Below are 14,718 nucleotides of genomic sequence, written 5' to 3'. Positions count from 1 at the left end.
ACAACTTGGCCCAAGGATTCGTTCACTGTTCATTTTTTCCTTTTAGTAGATAGATATAGATGATACATGTTCATCTCTCAGTATATTATAAAGCTCAGTGGACAGACTTCCATGTCACTCCTCCCTCAAATAGCAAAGTATGTAAAAGATAGGTGTAGCTCATTTTCTGTTGTGTTTTTTTTTTTTAAGTTGGTATTAACTTTTTACTTTATTAAATGCAACATTTCAAATGTTACTTGAAGGACTAGCAAACTGAAGAACAGAAACAAAACCGCTTAACGTGTATAGCATGCAAGCTGTGTTTAAGGTCTCTGAATTATTGGGCTTGAATGTTGACAGCTGACAATCAGAGAAGCTCCTTCGTCATGCCAGCGTTAGACAGGCGAGGGGGTAGGCAACTAGAAGTAAAGATTTAAGAATGTTGAGGGGGTTCACTCCTAAAGTAAAATCATTCTTAAATGGGTGTATTTCACTGGTATCTGGGTTAGTTACTATGGAGAGATAACTGACTATTTCAAGCATGTAAAGAGCCTTGAAATCATTGAGGATCAGAAGTGTAAGTATCAGAAAATGGAGAATATAATATTTGTAGCTGAGTTGTTTGCTCTGTGTTACATATAGCCTTAAGTTTTACGCAGGTAGTCTTTCCCTCCTTCTCTATTGCTTGATTGCGTTATTTAGTTTTGGTTTTACTGCAGATAAACCAGCCTGCTTAAAAATCCCCTCTTATTTTCAGTTGTTGAAGATGTGGTATGAACTGGACGAGAAGAAACGAAGAAAGTATCTGAAGAAGACAAATAAGTGTCCCGACCCAAGCCTTGGTGTTTGGCGTCCAGATACTTATTTTGCGTCTGTTTCAGAAACATTTGAAAATGGAGTTGAAGCTTATATCAACAAATGGGAATCAGAGAACAGACAAAGTTACATGTGCCGAACACTTTCTTCTGATAGGTAGTAGTTTCTCTGTCTTTATTTCTTTGCACTGAGCCAAAAAAATAGATCTGTTTTTGGACTGAGATTGCTAAAGATGAAAAGTGTGTATCAACACTTGTTTTTTGTTGTGGTCTTTGTGAAACAACATAGTGGGTTTCAGAAAGATTCCAGAAAACTGTATTTAACGTACAGTGGAGAGGCCCTGGTGATCTGTTTCTTCCCAACCTGCGTTTTCCATGCTGCCAAAGGCTTTGGCAAAGGTTTTATGGAATAACAGCAGTGTATTGCTGTTCCCCTACGTATAAAATAATATTTTACAGTAACAGTTAAAAACAAAATACGCTCTTGCCACACCTTGGAGTTAGTGAGGCAGTTAAGATGGACAAGTAGGAGTAAATGGACTCTCTTTTGACATTCTGGGAATTAGCAGCAGAACTGAAATACGGTTTGGCCCAGGCCCCAGTTCTGTGTTAATGGGCCGTGCTTGTCAAATCACATTGGGATAGACAGTTTTACGGTTTCTGGAGTGTATTTATCCATAAACTACCAGGAGAAATTGGCTGAAAGGGGTAACTTGACTGAACTGAGCAGTGTTGCAGTGTCTTCCAAGTTCTTTATTTTGTACTACATTGAGCTAAACCTCTTATTTCCTAACAGGTTAAAGGATCTGTTGTACCTAAAGTGGCAGCGATCTCTTTGTGACCCAGGAGAAGCTGTGGGTCTTCTTGCAGCTCAGAGTATTGGGGAACCTTCCACACAGATGACTCTGAACACCTTCCACTTTGCTGGCAGAGGTGAAATGAATGTCACGTTGGGTATCCCAAGGTGAGAAAACTGTGTTCTCAATGGGTCCTTTGCTATTTTTGGCGTTTATGTAGTAGTGCGTAATCTCACTGGCAAGTATATGTGTAATTTTGAGAGCAAATGATCCTTCAGTTTAATTGTAAATTGTGCCTGTTCAGAACTATTTCGGCATTTTCCAATTTTATGGTTGTTTTGATTAATTTTCCAGATACAAAATATCTATGAAGGCCCCTTACTCTTGTCTGATGTATAGCGAATGGCTTGTGTGTTTGTGTATTTTATTCAGTACAGCCTAAAGAAACGGTGCTCTGTGAGCTTGCCCACTTCATCTTCCTACTAACTTTTAAACCTGTTTCTTTCACACACAAAATCTCTCTGCAACTATGAAATCTGGCATGTTTAGTATTATTATCTGTTTCATAGCAGCCAGGTTTCCCCTGACTCTTCTGCATGGTGACAGTGACTTTAATCAGCACACACGTGTCTACAACATCATCAGGCTGTTGTAAAGAACGTGGGTGAGATGGATGGGAGATGGTTTTGTTACTTCAGAGAAGCAGAGGAGGGAGAGAAAGTATTGGGAGCGTACAGTGTGCATCTGTAGGAAACAGGCTTCATTAGTTCTTCTGTTCTTGGAACAACTTAATATCATCTCTTGTCTCTTCCCGTAATTGGGACGATAATCTAATTGAGGCAGTAGAGATGCTGCTGTGCTGTGCCTGGTGAGGAAGGAGAAAAGCGAAAAGGAGCAGCGCAGTGGTAACCACAGCTCGTCATGCGTATGGCTTTGGTAGAACTGGCAGTTGCTGCATGCTGCCTAATAAAATGAGCTAGGTATTTATTTGATTGCGTAGTGCTTTTATCGCTTAATTCAAAAGATTAATTCTTTATTTAAAGGTTGCGGGAAATACTGATGGTGGCCAGTGCAAATATTAAAACACCAACAATGAGCGTTCCTGTGTTCAATACCAAGAAAGCTCTCAAGAAGGTGAAACAGCTTAAGAAACAGCTCACAAGAGTGTGCTTAGCTGAGGTGAGCCTCCTGTTCAGTGTATCCTTTGAGAGCCTGCAAAACAATTTCCTATTTGAGCTCGTCGGTTAGTCTGGCCTTGTAGCAGTTTCCATTTTTAAACACTTATCTGTGGGCGCAAGATGAGAGGGTCGTTTCTTTTCACCTCTTGCGTATTGAACCTGTAATATCTGCTTGGAAGTGGAGAACTGAAAGGAATTGCAGTTTTGTGGCTGGCTGAGACTTGAATTCAGTTTAACTTGTAGAGCGTTGTTACAGGCTACAAACTCTATAAAATGTAAAGGGAGAGGGTAATAGTTCACAGGTAGCAGTAGCGTAATGGCAAGGAGGATTTATGTTTACTGCCATAGCCTTTTTTTTGAGCTCATTTTTGTCAGTCTCTAGAGTTGGAAGAGTTTTGTCTTTAAGAAACAAACTAATCTGGCTGTGACTGTCATCACGGCAAAACTGAGGAAGTGTGGACTGGATGATCGGGTAGTGAGGTGGACTGCAAACTGGCTGAAGGAGAGAAGCCAGAGAGTTGTGATCAATGGGGCAGAGTCTGGTTGGAGGCCTGTATCTAGTGGAGTGCCTCAAGGGTCAGTTCTGGGACCAATACTGTTCAATATATTCATCAATGACTTGGATGAGGGAATTGAGTGTACTATCAGCAAGTTTGCTGATGACACCAAGCTGGGAGGAGTGGCTGACACGCCAGAGGGCTGTGCTGCCATCCAGCGAGATCTGGACAGGCTGGAGAGTTGGGCGGGAAAAAATTTAATGAAATATAACAAGGGGAAATGTAGAGTCTTGCATCTGGGCAGGAACAACCCCAGGTTCCAGTACAGGTTGGGGAATGACCTATTAGAGAGCAGTGTAGGGGAAAGGGACCTGGGGGTCCTGGTGGACAGCAGGATGACCATGAGCCAGCACTGTGCCCTTGTGGCCAAGAAGGCCAATGGCATCCTGGGGTGGGTTAGAAGGGGGGTGGTTAGTAGGTCGAGAGAGGTTCTCCTTCCCCTCTACTCTGCCCTGGTGAGACCTCATCTGGAATATTGTGTCTAGTTCTGGGCCCCTCAGTTCAAGAAGGACAGGGAACTGCTGGAGAGAGTCCAGCGCAGGGCCACAAAGATGATTAAGGGAGTGGAGCATCTCCCTTACGAGGAAAGGCTGAGGGAGCTGGGTCTCTTTAGCTTGGAGAAGAGGAGACTGAGGGGTGACCTCATAAATGTTTATAAATATATAAAGGGTGGGTGTCACGAGGATGGAGCCAGGCTCTTCTCAGTGACAACCAACAGTAAGACAAGGGGTAATGGGTTCAAGCTGGAACACAAGAGGTTCCACTTAAATGTGAGAAGAAACTTCTTCTCAGTGAGGGTGACGGAACACTGGAACAGGCTGCCCAGGGGGGTTGTGGATTCTCCTTCTCTGGAGACATTCAAAACCCGCCTGGACGCCTTCCTGTGTAACCTCACCTAGGGGTTCCTGCTCTGGCAGGGGGATTGGACTAGATGATCTTTCGAGGTCCCTTCCAATCCCTAACATTCTGTGATTCTGTGATTCTGTGATAGAGGATGTTTTTGTTTGTCCCCCACCCCTTCCTAACCTCGTGCAAGTGGCTGTGCTCAATACAAGCAAAACCTGTGGCTCCTTGGAGACTGAATATATCGAAATCTGATTCAGAATGAGTCTGATGTATTCTGCGCTCCCTCTCTTCCTAGGAGCGCAGTCTTTCCTGTGCTCTCCTGCACACCCTACCCTCTCCTGTCTTACTCTTTCAAGTTGAAGAAGCAAGGATAGAGTTAAGACTCAGCTCTGCCCTTAAATACCATCATGCTGGATGAGCATGGGTCAGTAAAATGAAGCTGTTGGCCCACCAAGAAGTGTGGCCTTTTGTGTAGGAGTGGGTTGGGAGGTGAGGCCTCTCCCAGTATTGTCTAAGTTAATTGTTGGGAGGAGTTTAAGCCACAAAGAGTGCAATAGGGTTGAGTTCTTTTGACCACGAGCTGCCACAAAGTCTGCCAGTTAGTCTTGTGTAATTCTGGTCTGGTATGGAAAGCCTGGGAGTTGCAGGAAGTAAATGAAGTGTCTTCATCAAAGGAGTAATGTTCCTCCTTGGGGCTTTTGTAGGTGTTGCAGAAAGTTGAGATCGAGGAATCCCTGCGTGTGAAGTGCAAGCAGAACAAACATCGCCTCTACAAAATCAAATTCCATTTCTTGCCCTATGAATATTACCGAGAGGAGAAGTGCGTGAAGCCCAAGGACATCTTGCACTTCATGGAAACAAGGTGAGTTTGCTTTCAGACACGTTAATATTTGTTCCGCTTTCGTCTTTCCATGTGCTCTAAGGGTCACTGCATGTTTATTACTGCAGCTTTCAGAGCAACAGCTCCTGCAGAGGTGCTTGCAGAAGCATCTACACAGTTGCTTTTTACATCTTGAATAAAACTGTTAAATCTGTGTCATGGTGACAGTGCAGAATTGTATCAAAGGCAGATCTTTCACATGTCTCCAGTATACTCGGAGAAGAGCCATGTAAGCAGCATCTCATTCCTTATCTTTGGATGCTTCAGTATTTATTAGCCTCAAAAATGTTTGAATGCTTCAGGTATCTCTTGGTGCTCTCATTGAACAGAACTAAACCTTTTTTTCCTAAATTATTTTTTAGAAAATAAATAAATCAAAGGTGCTTTTTTTTTCACTTTTTTTCCCCCTGCTTTCTTCCTCACGTCTGGCCAAATTGGTGTAGTTAAAAGTAGAACATTTAATGATAAGGGTCTGTGGAAAGCTATTTTTGTTTTGCAAAAAGACTTCATTGATTTCTCCTTCCTTCAGGCCACATGAGTTCATGCTGGGTTCCTTTATTTAACAATTTCACATGTGCTTGTTGATTTTAAAAAAGAAAGTCCAGTACTAAGCCAGCTCTTCTGAAGGCCAATTTGATGTACAGATTTTATGTCCGGATAAGCTTATAATTTTAAGGTTTGGATGCATCTGATTGTAAGAGAGATGATACCAACCTTTTGATTCCTAAAGGAATGGGAAAGGGACGAGAAGAAAATTTATTTGCCTTATCCTAGAAGTACCTTTGCATCCACCAGTGAATGTGTCCTGTCATGAGCTGACTGGCTTCTTAAAAAAAAATAAATTAATTCTCTGACAACTTGAAATTGAGTGCGATACTGCTGAGCTTTGACATTCTGGGTTGCTTCTTCTTTCAGGTTCTTTAAAATTTTTCTGGAAGCAATTAAAAGGAAGAGTGCAAAGATGGCATCTTTTACTGAAGTCAGCGCCCGGAAAGCAACTCGGAAGGATTTAGATGGTGACCAAGACAAGGTACAGAAAAACATTACCTGAAAAACGCCTCACTACCTGCTTTTCAGAACCAGAATTTGGAAAAGCGTAGCACGTTTCAATGTGAACACAAAATGTGTGAATACTAAATTACTTCTTAAATATTTTCTTTATACATAAACTCTCTTCGCATTCTCATAAAATTAACAAGGAAATTGAAGTTATTGTGTATTAAATCTGAGTTTACTTACGACTGTAGTCTGAAAATGCCTGTTCATTTTAGCTTCAGTGAGACAAAAGCATATTACTCTCTGTTTGCTCCCAGATCAATGACCTGTGGTAGGAGTCATTGCCAAAACTTTGGGGAAGATCCTTTTTTCATTGAAAGGCTTTTTCATGTTCCTTCTGCCACCCCTATCCCATCAAAGACTGTCACATAAGCAGGCAGATAGCTTATCTATCTTGTAGATACTCATCTTGTTTAATGTTAAAGTTATCGTGAGTGTAAGTTCATTATCTCTTTATAGTAGTGGGCTTACAGAAGTTACTTTGTCCTTGAAGGCAGAACACTGAACAAGGGATTGTTAAATTCCAAATGTTGGGCTAAAGCCTTTTGGTGCAGTTGGTGCTTCCTGGCAGTCAGCCTGATCTGGTCTGTCCTGGGTTTCCAGACACAGGACAGTCAAGAAGCTCCAGCAGAGGAAGAAGAGGCCATTGTTGATGCAGAAGCTGATGAAGGGGATGGGGATGCCACAGAAGCAAAACGAAGGAAGAACCAGGAAGAAGAGGTAATGATTTTATTATAGGTGCTCGGCACTGCACTTCAATTCCCAATTTCCTCTGCTTTGGTTTGAGTTGGGAAGGAAAACTGCCACCGAAACAAATGGCTTAAAAAAAAAAATCGGAAGAGGATAGAAAAGTCTGTTTGTGCTGATGGGTTTTGATGTGGATGGGGAGGAAATCTCCAGCAATGCGAGCTGGGACTTCTGATGACCATGGTCATCCTCACCAAGCTTGGTCACTGCTGTCCTTGAAGAGTAATACAGAACCAAGGAAGTTAGAGATGGAAGAGATCTTCTGGGGTTTGTTTGAAGGCTTGTTCTTCAGCCATTGGGTAGATGTGTGTGGCAGTCAGGTTGTCTGTGCTGTAGTTCATGTTTCTAAAACTTTACTGTGGTTCTTAATATTCTCCCTGGCTCTGCATCTATTTCCGTGCTCATTACTTCAAATTACTGCTTAAAAGGTGGATTTCTGTAATTTCAGCAAGAGGGCAGAGTAATGTAAAATCCTGAGGGAATCCCTGCATCAGAGTTGGACTATGGGAAGAGTTTTTCCGGGGGAAAAGACTGAACTCTGCTACAGCCACAATAACCTTGTAGCATCCCTGACTATATTGAGGAATAATGGCAAGATTATAAAGAAATAGAGACTGAATTGAATCTGTCGTATTATTTTCTTTATAACAGAGTTGCATTTTCCTTATGTCACAGGCAAGATAGTTACAACTCAGCTGTCAAGAATATTAATTAATAATACTGTTTCATGGCGCATTTTGTTTCTCTATGTGTTCTTAGATAAGGACAAGGTAATTTCTTTGTAGGTTGATTATGAGAGTGAAGAAGAAAACGGGGAAGAAGACGTTGGTGAGAATGTAGAAGATGAAGAGGCTGACTCGGAAAAAGAAGAAGGGACTCCCAGTGCTGAAGAAGATAGGAAAGAAGCAGATGGTGATGGTTCTCAAAATCTTTCCTTTGTATCTCAAACTAAAAAAGATCGATTACTTCAGTCAGCAGGCGTGCGAATAAATGCCGTTCTGGACAGCCACCCATCGATACAGGATTACACGTTTGACACCGAAAATGAACTTTGGTGTGAGGTAAGATGGTGGTGCCTGGAAACATCTGTGTGCGGTTGCGTGATGGTTGCGTGTGACTCCCATAATGAATGGATCTTTTCAGTGCTGCTGTTTTGTCTCAGCACTGCTATATTAATACAAAAAAGTGACAGTACAAATGTACTTTTTGACATAATTTTTAGTAACCTCTAGCTTCCACAATGCCCAAAATGTTATTTTAAAAAACAGGGTCTTGACAGGTTTATTGGGGTTTAATCTTTAAATACTTGATGCTCTTGATGAATAAAAGCGATGACTGGACTGTTGAAAAAGTCTAAACATCTTAATGACCAACCAGCCAAAAAACCCAACAAACACATACCCCACTCCCCAAAAAAAGCCACTCAAAAAACAACAATCATTGTAAGTTCAGAGATCTTGAAAGCAATGTGGATGAACGGTCCTGGGATGTGATGTTCTTACTAGCATTGTTCTGCTCTAATTCTCCTCATGTGTTTATGTTCCTAAAGACACAACTTGGGTAATTCAGGTTGTCTACTTTTTGCTTAAAAAGCAGTAACCTGGTTATTGGGCCCAGCATTCAAGCTTTTTTTACAGAACAACACTGCGTTGTTGGTTTGGTTTTTTTCCCCTTAGGTTTCACTGACGCTTCCATTAATGAAGGTGTATTTCGACGTCTCCTCCTTGCTTGTCTCTGTCGCGCGAAGCACCGTCATTCATGAAGTGAAGGGAATCACTCGGTGCTTGTTGAATGAAAGTATCAACGAGCAGGGAGAGAAGGAACTTGTTCTGCATACCGAAGGGATAAACCTTGCAGAGCTGTTCAGATACTCTGATGTACGTAACCTATTTATAATCCTGCACTTGAATGATCTTTTTTTTAGTTCTAGGGAGAGACGATGGATGCTGGGCGCCATTTACTTTTCTCAGGGGTGATGTGTGGCCTTTTTAACTCTTAAACTTTCTTCCTCCTCCTTTTTCCCCCCAGAGGTGTTGAGAGCTCAGCAGAGTCTTTTCTCCAGGGCAGCCTGTAAATGAGTTTTTGTGCAGCAGCCCAGTGTCTAATGACAGATAATTCCACACTGTGTTTGTAACTGCCTCTCTAAATGTTACTTGAGGGAGTTGTTCTATCTAAATGAATTGCAGGATGTGGAGATGAATAGTTCAGTTATGCCATCTAGCCCATAACTCTAGAAATACAGGATTGTTTTATGCTACATCTTCTTTACTGCTCTTGCTACAAGTTCTGGCTGGCTGAGACAGACTGGGCATTACATTATGTTGCTTGCAAGAGTTTAACATGTTCCCTTACTGCTTGGAATGGTTTGTTTGCTTTTTCTAATTTCAGATCATTTTCCCCTGTGGTGAGTTTTGATTCCAATATTCTCATTCATGTATAAAAGGCTGTGATCAGGAGCTTAAACATAAATCCCCAGAGTAATTTTTGTCTGTGTTTAACTCTGAGCTGCCGCCTAGTTGTTCTGCAACTGTTGGTGCTGCTTATGCTGATGAAAAATGGAGAAAAAAAAAAATTAGCTTAGCTTAAGTTATTTGGAAATACAGAGTAACTTCTGTCCTGACTTGTGTTTGTGATTTTTTTTTTTTTTTTTTTTTTTTTTTTTTTACTGTCAGATTCTGGACCTGAACAGACTTTATTCCAATGATATTCATGCCATGGCTAGGAATTATGGTATTGAGTCTGCCCTGAGGGTGATTATAAAGGAAATAAAAGATGTATTTGCTGTATATGGTAAGATTTCTTTGTATTTTAAAATACAGTTTTTATTATCGTTAAGGTGGGCAAACCCAGCCACAGTGCTTAAAATGTTATGTCTTTGCATCATCTTTTCATTCGTGTGTATTTTTCAGTTGCGCTTATTCATCATTTTAATCATTATAGCGCTTTCTGTGAAGACTTCATTAGTTAATTATGAGGTTCCATTTAATCAGTAGAAAATCCATTAGACAAGGTTGAATTTATCTTCCCTTCACAGAGCTTTCCTATTCTGCTATATTTATATTTTGCAAGCTGGAAGGTCCAGACAAGTTAACTATTAATGGCTGAGGATCCTAACTATGTTAGACTTGCATGGTGGCCCTGAGAACAGGATTAATCTTGCCTCTCTCTGGCTATTTAATGATGGGAGTCTAGGCTCCCTTTGTAGTTGAGTTCATATCTTTCCTAAAATAGCTGTGCTGCATTGCCTGGATGTTCTGCCCTCCGCACAGATTTTTCAGAGAGCTTAAGGAAGATGCCTGACTTCACAGGCTGCTAAAGTTAGGCATGTTGAATCCGCTTTAACTGAGCTAAATCTTGCTATGAATTAAACTACTGAAAAGAGGGAAGATTAATACAGTGGGAATTTTAGCAACCTGTTATATCACAGATTTGCTGGCTGGCAGCCCAGTGTGGTCTGACCTTCAAGTTCAAGAACTGCTAGGTAAATGTTGACAGAGCTGTTAATGATCCCCCGTTACACTAACCCCAAGTATTATTTAGAAATAAGTGCCATTTCTCTTCAGATTAGACGGGGTTTTGTGCGGATGCCTAAATGCACAGAAAACAGCAGAACTTTCTGACTCCGGTGTCTAACTAATGTGGGCAACCCGGTGAGGGGTCAGAGCTCTGTCCTGTCACAAACGTATCACCGAATCATAGGATAGTTTGGGTTGGAAGGGACCTTCAAAGCTCATCCAGTGCCACCCCTGCCATGAGCAGGGACATCTGCACCAGCTCAGGTTGCTCAGAGCCCCGTCCAGCCTGGCCTGGGATGTCTCCAGGGATGGCTCATCCACCACCTCTCTGGGCAACCTGGGCCAGGCTCTCACCACCCTCAGGGGCAGCAATTTCTTCCTCATGTCCAGCCTGAATCTTCCCTCCTTTAGTTTAAAACCATTGCCCCTTGTCCTATCGCAACAGGTTCTGCTAAAAAGTCTGTCCCCATCTTTCTTATCGGCTCCTTTTAGGTACCGAAAGGCCGCAATAAGGTCTTCTCAGATGTGTGATCCATTTCCGCAGGAACAAAGATGGTGCAGACCTCCCTGATTTTATGTAGAGAAATTGCCACCTTACAGCATTCTTGACATTTTAGTTTCCCTGGAGAGATATTAGTTTATATTGTAGTGAGGTCTTCCTCTCCTGGGTGTTTGAGGGGAGCAGTTAAGCCAGCTACACACCAAGAGGTGCAGCTGCCAGGAGAATGTTAATAGAGATGTTCCCCACATTTATTTGACTCAGGAGATTTAATTTAGATGGGATTTATTTAAAAAAAAATACCTTAGCCTTTGAATGCTCTGATTGCTCTTTCCTATGTTCTTAGGCATTGCGGTGGACCCTCGGCACCTTTCACTGGTGGCGGATTACATGTGTTTTGAAGGATTTTATAAACCGCTGAATCGTTTTGGAATTCAGTCCAACTCCTCCCCCCTGCAACAGATGACATTTGAAACGAGTTACAAATTCTTGAAGGAAGCAACAATGATGGGTAAATGGTTTAGTATGAACTAAATTACTGCAGCATTTTGTGTGTGCTTCGTTTTCATCGTAACTTTCTGCTATTTTGAGTAATGCATAATTGCATTAGAAAAAAATGCCAGAGGCTAAAATTTTAATTAAGCCCTTGCCTAGGAAAACGTTCCAGATGTTTCTAATAAAATTCTGTCAGCTTAAATGAAGTCAGCTCCCACATATAATTTGCGAGGCCTGTGACTCCTTTTTTTTTAAGAACTAGATAGGCAATTTCAGAACAAACCTTAAGATTATTAAGAATTGTTATAGCAAACCCTTATAACAGACTGCTAAATCTGCCTTTTTCTGTCTCTGTGGTCATCTCTGATTTGTTTGCATGTCTCTGTTATAACTCCCATATTTTCATCTCTTCTGTAACCGCGCTATTCAGAATTTTGTTGTGAGAACAGTCCTCCTTGTTGTTACTTTGATTCTGATTTTATTTCTGCTTTGTAGCACTTTGCTGTCTTTGCTTTTTTTTCCTCAAACACAGACAAAAGGTCAGATTCATTTGGCTAACAGTAGCTTTTAATGAATAGTATTGTGTTACAATTGACTTAAAATTAATCTGAAAATCAGAAAGGAAATGTGTAAAGCTGGGGCGAGTAGAAGAGGATGTTTCCTGCACAGTTGTGCTCTCTCTGGATTTACATTATATCACATATTGCCATGGAAATAAGATAAAGTTTTTGCCAAGTGAAATGTAATTATATTTATGGATCGTCTTATGAATAAAGACAGTGCACACTGACAGAAGGGCACGGCGAATTGGCAGGAAGGTTGCACTGATTACAACTGGAGGGAGTTACTGCTTTCAGCGAGATGAAAATCAAAGTCATAATGTGGATTGCAGTGGTCTGGATCTAATTTGCTTTAATGTAGCTGATGACCGTACATTTAAAGAGTTACTGCAAGGGCACTTGCTCACGGCCCCGATGAATAAGAAGGGAAAAAGAAGGTCGTGACCGCTGTGCAGAGCTGCTGTAAGAGGTGCCATCCAAGAACTGCCACCCCTTTGGCTGTGTGCTTGAAGAGCAGCTCTCTGTTAACGTCACGTGAATAAACAGGATGTTTAGGACTGTTTTGCTTAATGATGTAACAAAGAAGCTTTTTTTTCTCTTCAGCCGACACGCGCTTTGGAGCAGCTATTTAATTATTCATCCGCAGCTGAGATCAGAACCGCAAGCACAAAGTGGCCACTGTGCTATGGGGCAGCTCCTCCCCCCGTCCTCCGTATCACAGAGAGTTCAGCACGTTCTGCTCAGTAGAGTAAAGATGACCCAAACTTCTCAAAAGTTTAACAATTTCACTTCCAATCTTCCAACTGCTCTAATAACAGAATTCCTGCTTGCTGATAGTGGGAATGAATGAAAAAGGGCCTGGATGCCTATAAAAACAGTGAAAGCGAACCGGTCCTAGCCAGACACGTCATCTGGAGAGCTTCCAAATTTCTGTGACACTATTTCGCTACAGCGAGTAACCACAAAATCAAAATACTCCATGGAATGTCTCTCCAGTGAAATATTCCCTTGGGATCTAGCCAGAAGGATTTAAAATCCACATCAAAAGGATTCAGTCTGACACAGGAAAAAGGCAGCAATGAAAAGGGAGTCTTTGGGTTTGCCTCACTGATGTGTTTTTTTAGTGGTCTGTTTAATCAGCAAAATGTGTTCACTGGAAGGGCAAATCTGTGTTCTCTTAGAATTCAGAACGTGTTGTCTTTTCAGGCTGAATAGGGAAAGTTTTAGTAATGTGTGGCCTAATTCCCTGCTTGCATAAAAAGATTGGGATGAGATAATAGTTGTTGTGGGAGGGGTAGGCAGAGTTTCGGACTCCTGCTCTCACAAATACAAATCCAATCTGAACAGCAGGCGACAGCGCCTTTCTGAAACCAGGGAGGCTGACCCAGACTTCTTGCCTGTAAAGCAAAATGTTTTCTTTGCAGCAATGACCTTTGAGAAACCGCTGGAAACACCCCGATGTGATTTTGTTTGAATTCTGTTACAGGTGCCCATGATGAGCTGCGATCCCCTTCTGCGTGCCTTGTGGTTGGAAAAGTTGTGAAAGGAGGGACCGGTTTGTTTGACCTCAAGCAACCCCTTACGTAGTGTTTTGCTTATGACTTCAGGATTCTGATTAAAACGTTCATCGTAAGAGATACGTATGTTCTACAGCTACATGACAAGGGCACATACTCTGTCATCTTCCCTGTGCCAATAAGTTTGTTAATCTGGACACCCAATGAGCCTAATCAATTTAACAAGAATATCTGCGCCTATAGGAGCTATCCTTTGATCCAAATAAACATTTGTTTACTGTTCATTGATGTGAAAAATGAGATTATTGGCTTACATAGAAAAGAACAAAATGAAGGAGGCCGTCTGGGTCTCAAACAGGCTGTGCAACAGTCAAAGCAGAATCTGTTGATGCTGTGGGATTTTTGTGGGGCAGAATCCCATCCAGGTGGGTTATGCCAGATGCCACATGGTTGTTTCATGACAGAATAGCAGTGGGACCCACGGGTGTCACTGGGCAGTGCTGTGCTGACATTTCAACGTTGTATTGAAGTGTCTGTGCTTGAGACACATCCTCTTCTTCTGCTGTACCTGTGTGCACTGTCGTGACTTTTATAGGCTTTAGAGGATACGTTTTCCTGTTCTGCTACTTCGTTTATAAAGAATTATGTGTCTGTGACACAATCGTTAAATTTCTTTGTTAGCTGAAGACCAGAATTCAGAGTTTTCCTGGTTTCTATAGGCATTTTCCAATGCCTGCTCTTAGGACTTCTTTGCATGGAACAGATCCCTGCACAGTGAGAAACCTGACATGTGATAAGGGTTTATTCCTTCAATGACAATGTGAGCTGCTGTAACAGTGATTTCACAAAAGACTCCTGTAAAAATTACTGAAACAGTTTTTAAACTATTTTTGCTGAAACATTCTGTATCAAAGAGGGTATTTAATAAAGGACATTGCAAAGAAATATCCTGAGTGCCCTATTATGTGGCTGTGTTACCGAGGGGAATTTTGTCGTGAGATCAACAGCCGGCGTTTTGACTCAGGTGGCTGCTGAAAATCACATGGCTGAGGGCTGTTAGCCACTCTTCAGAAATCAGGCTTGCTTGTTTTTATACATTTGATTTTAATCAGAATGCAACGTGCACAAGTAGTTAAAATTCTTTGCTGTTTGCTCGCTACCATATAGGCAAGTTTTCTCACAGATTTCAACCCCTGATTGTGCTCGGTGGTTCGTCTAAGCCAGGGGAAAGGTTCCAGAGCTCACTTGTCCAGCTGAGGAGCTCCTGTTTCCAGTGG

The 14,718-nt window shown here is 41.7% G+C and overlaps 1 protein-coding gene across 1 annotated transcript in view; it reads left to right on the top strand.

The window, feature by feature from the left end:
- The window catches only part of POLR1A (RNA polymerase I subunit A), a 34,466-nt gene extending 20,098 nt beyond the window's left edge, over window positions 1-14,368 (top strand). Inside the window, exons 24-34 of the mRNA XM_065634103.1 lie at window positions 737-951; window positions 1,591-1,758; window positions 2,635-2,770; window positions 4,877-5,034; window positions 5,968-6,082; window positions 6,712-6,828; window positions 7,641-7,916; window positions 8,532-8,732; window positions 9,528-9,645; window positions 11,216-11,380; window positions 13,411-14,368. Of these exons, the coding sequence (XP_065490175.1) occupies window positions 737-951; window positions 1,591-1,758; window positions 2,635-2,770; window positions 4,877-5,034; window positions 5,968-6,082; window positions 6,712-6,828; window positions 7,641-7,916; window positions 8,532-8,732; window positions 9,528-9,645; window positions 11,216-11,380; window positions 13,411-13,511 (1,770 nt within the window). The 3' untranslated portion in view covers window positions 13,512-14,368. The remainder of the gene's footprint in view (window positions 1-736; window positions 952-1,590; window positions 1,759-2,634; window positions 2,771-4,876; window positions 5,035-5,967; window positions 6,083-6,711; window positions 6,829-7,640; window positions 7,917-8,531; window positions 8,733-9,527; window positions 9,646-11,215; window positions 11,381-13,410) is intronic.
- The last annotated feature ends 350 nt before the right edge of the window (window positions 14,369-14,718 follow it).

This window comes from Caloenas nicobarica, chromosome 4, assembly GCF_036013445.1.
Source record: "Caloenas nicobarica isolate bCalNic1 chromosome 4, bCalNic1.hap1, whole genome shotgun sequence".
NCBI lineage: Eukaryota > Metazoa > Chordata > Aves > Columbiformes > Columbidae > Caloenas > Caloenas nicobarica.
Note: the sequence above shows the minus strand (reverse complement) of the source record. Positions and strands in the feature narration are given on the sequence as shown.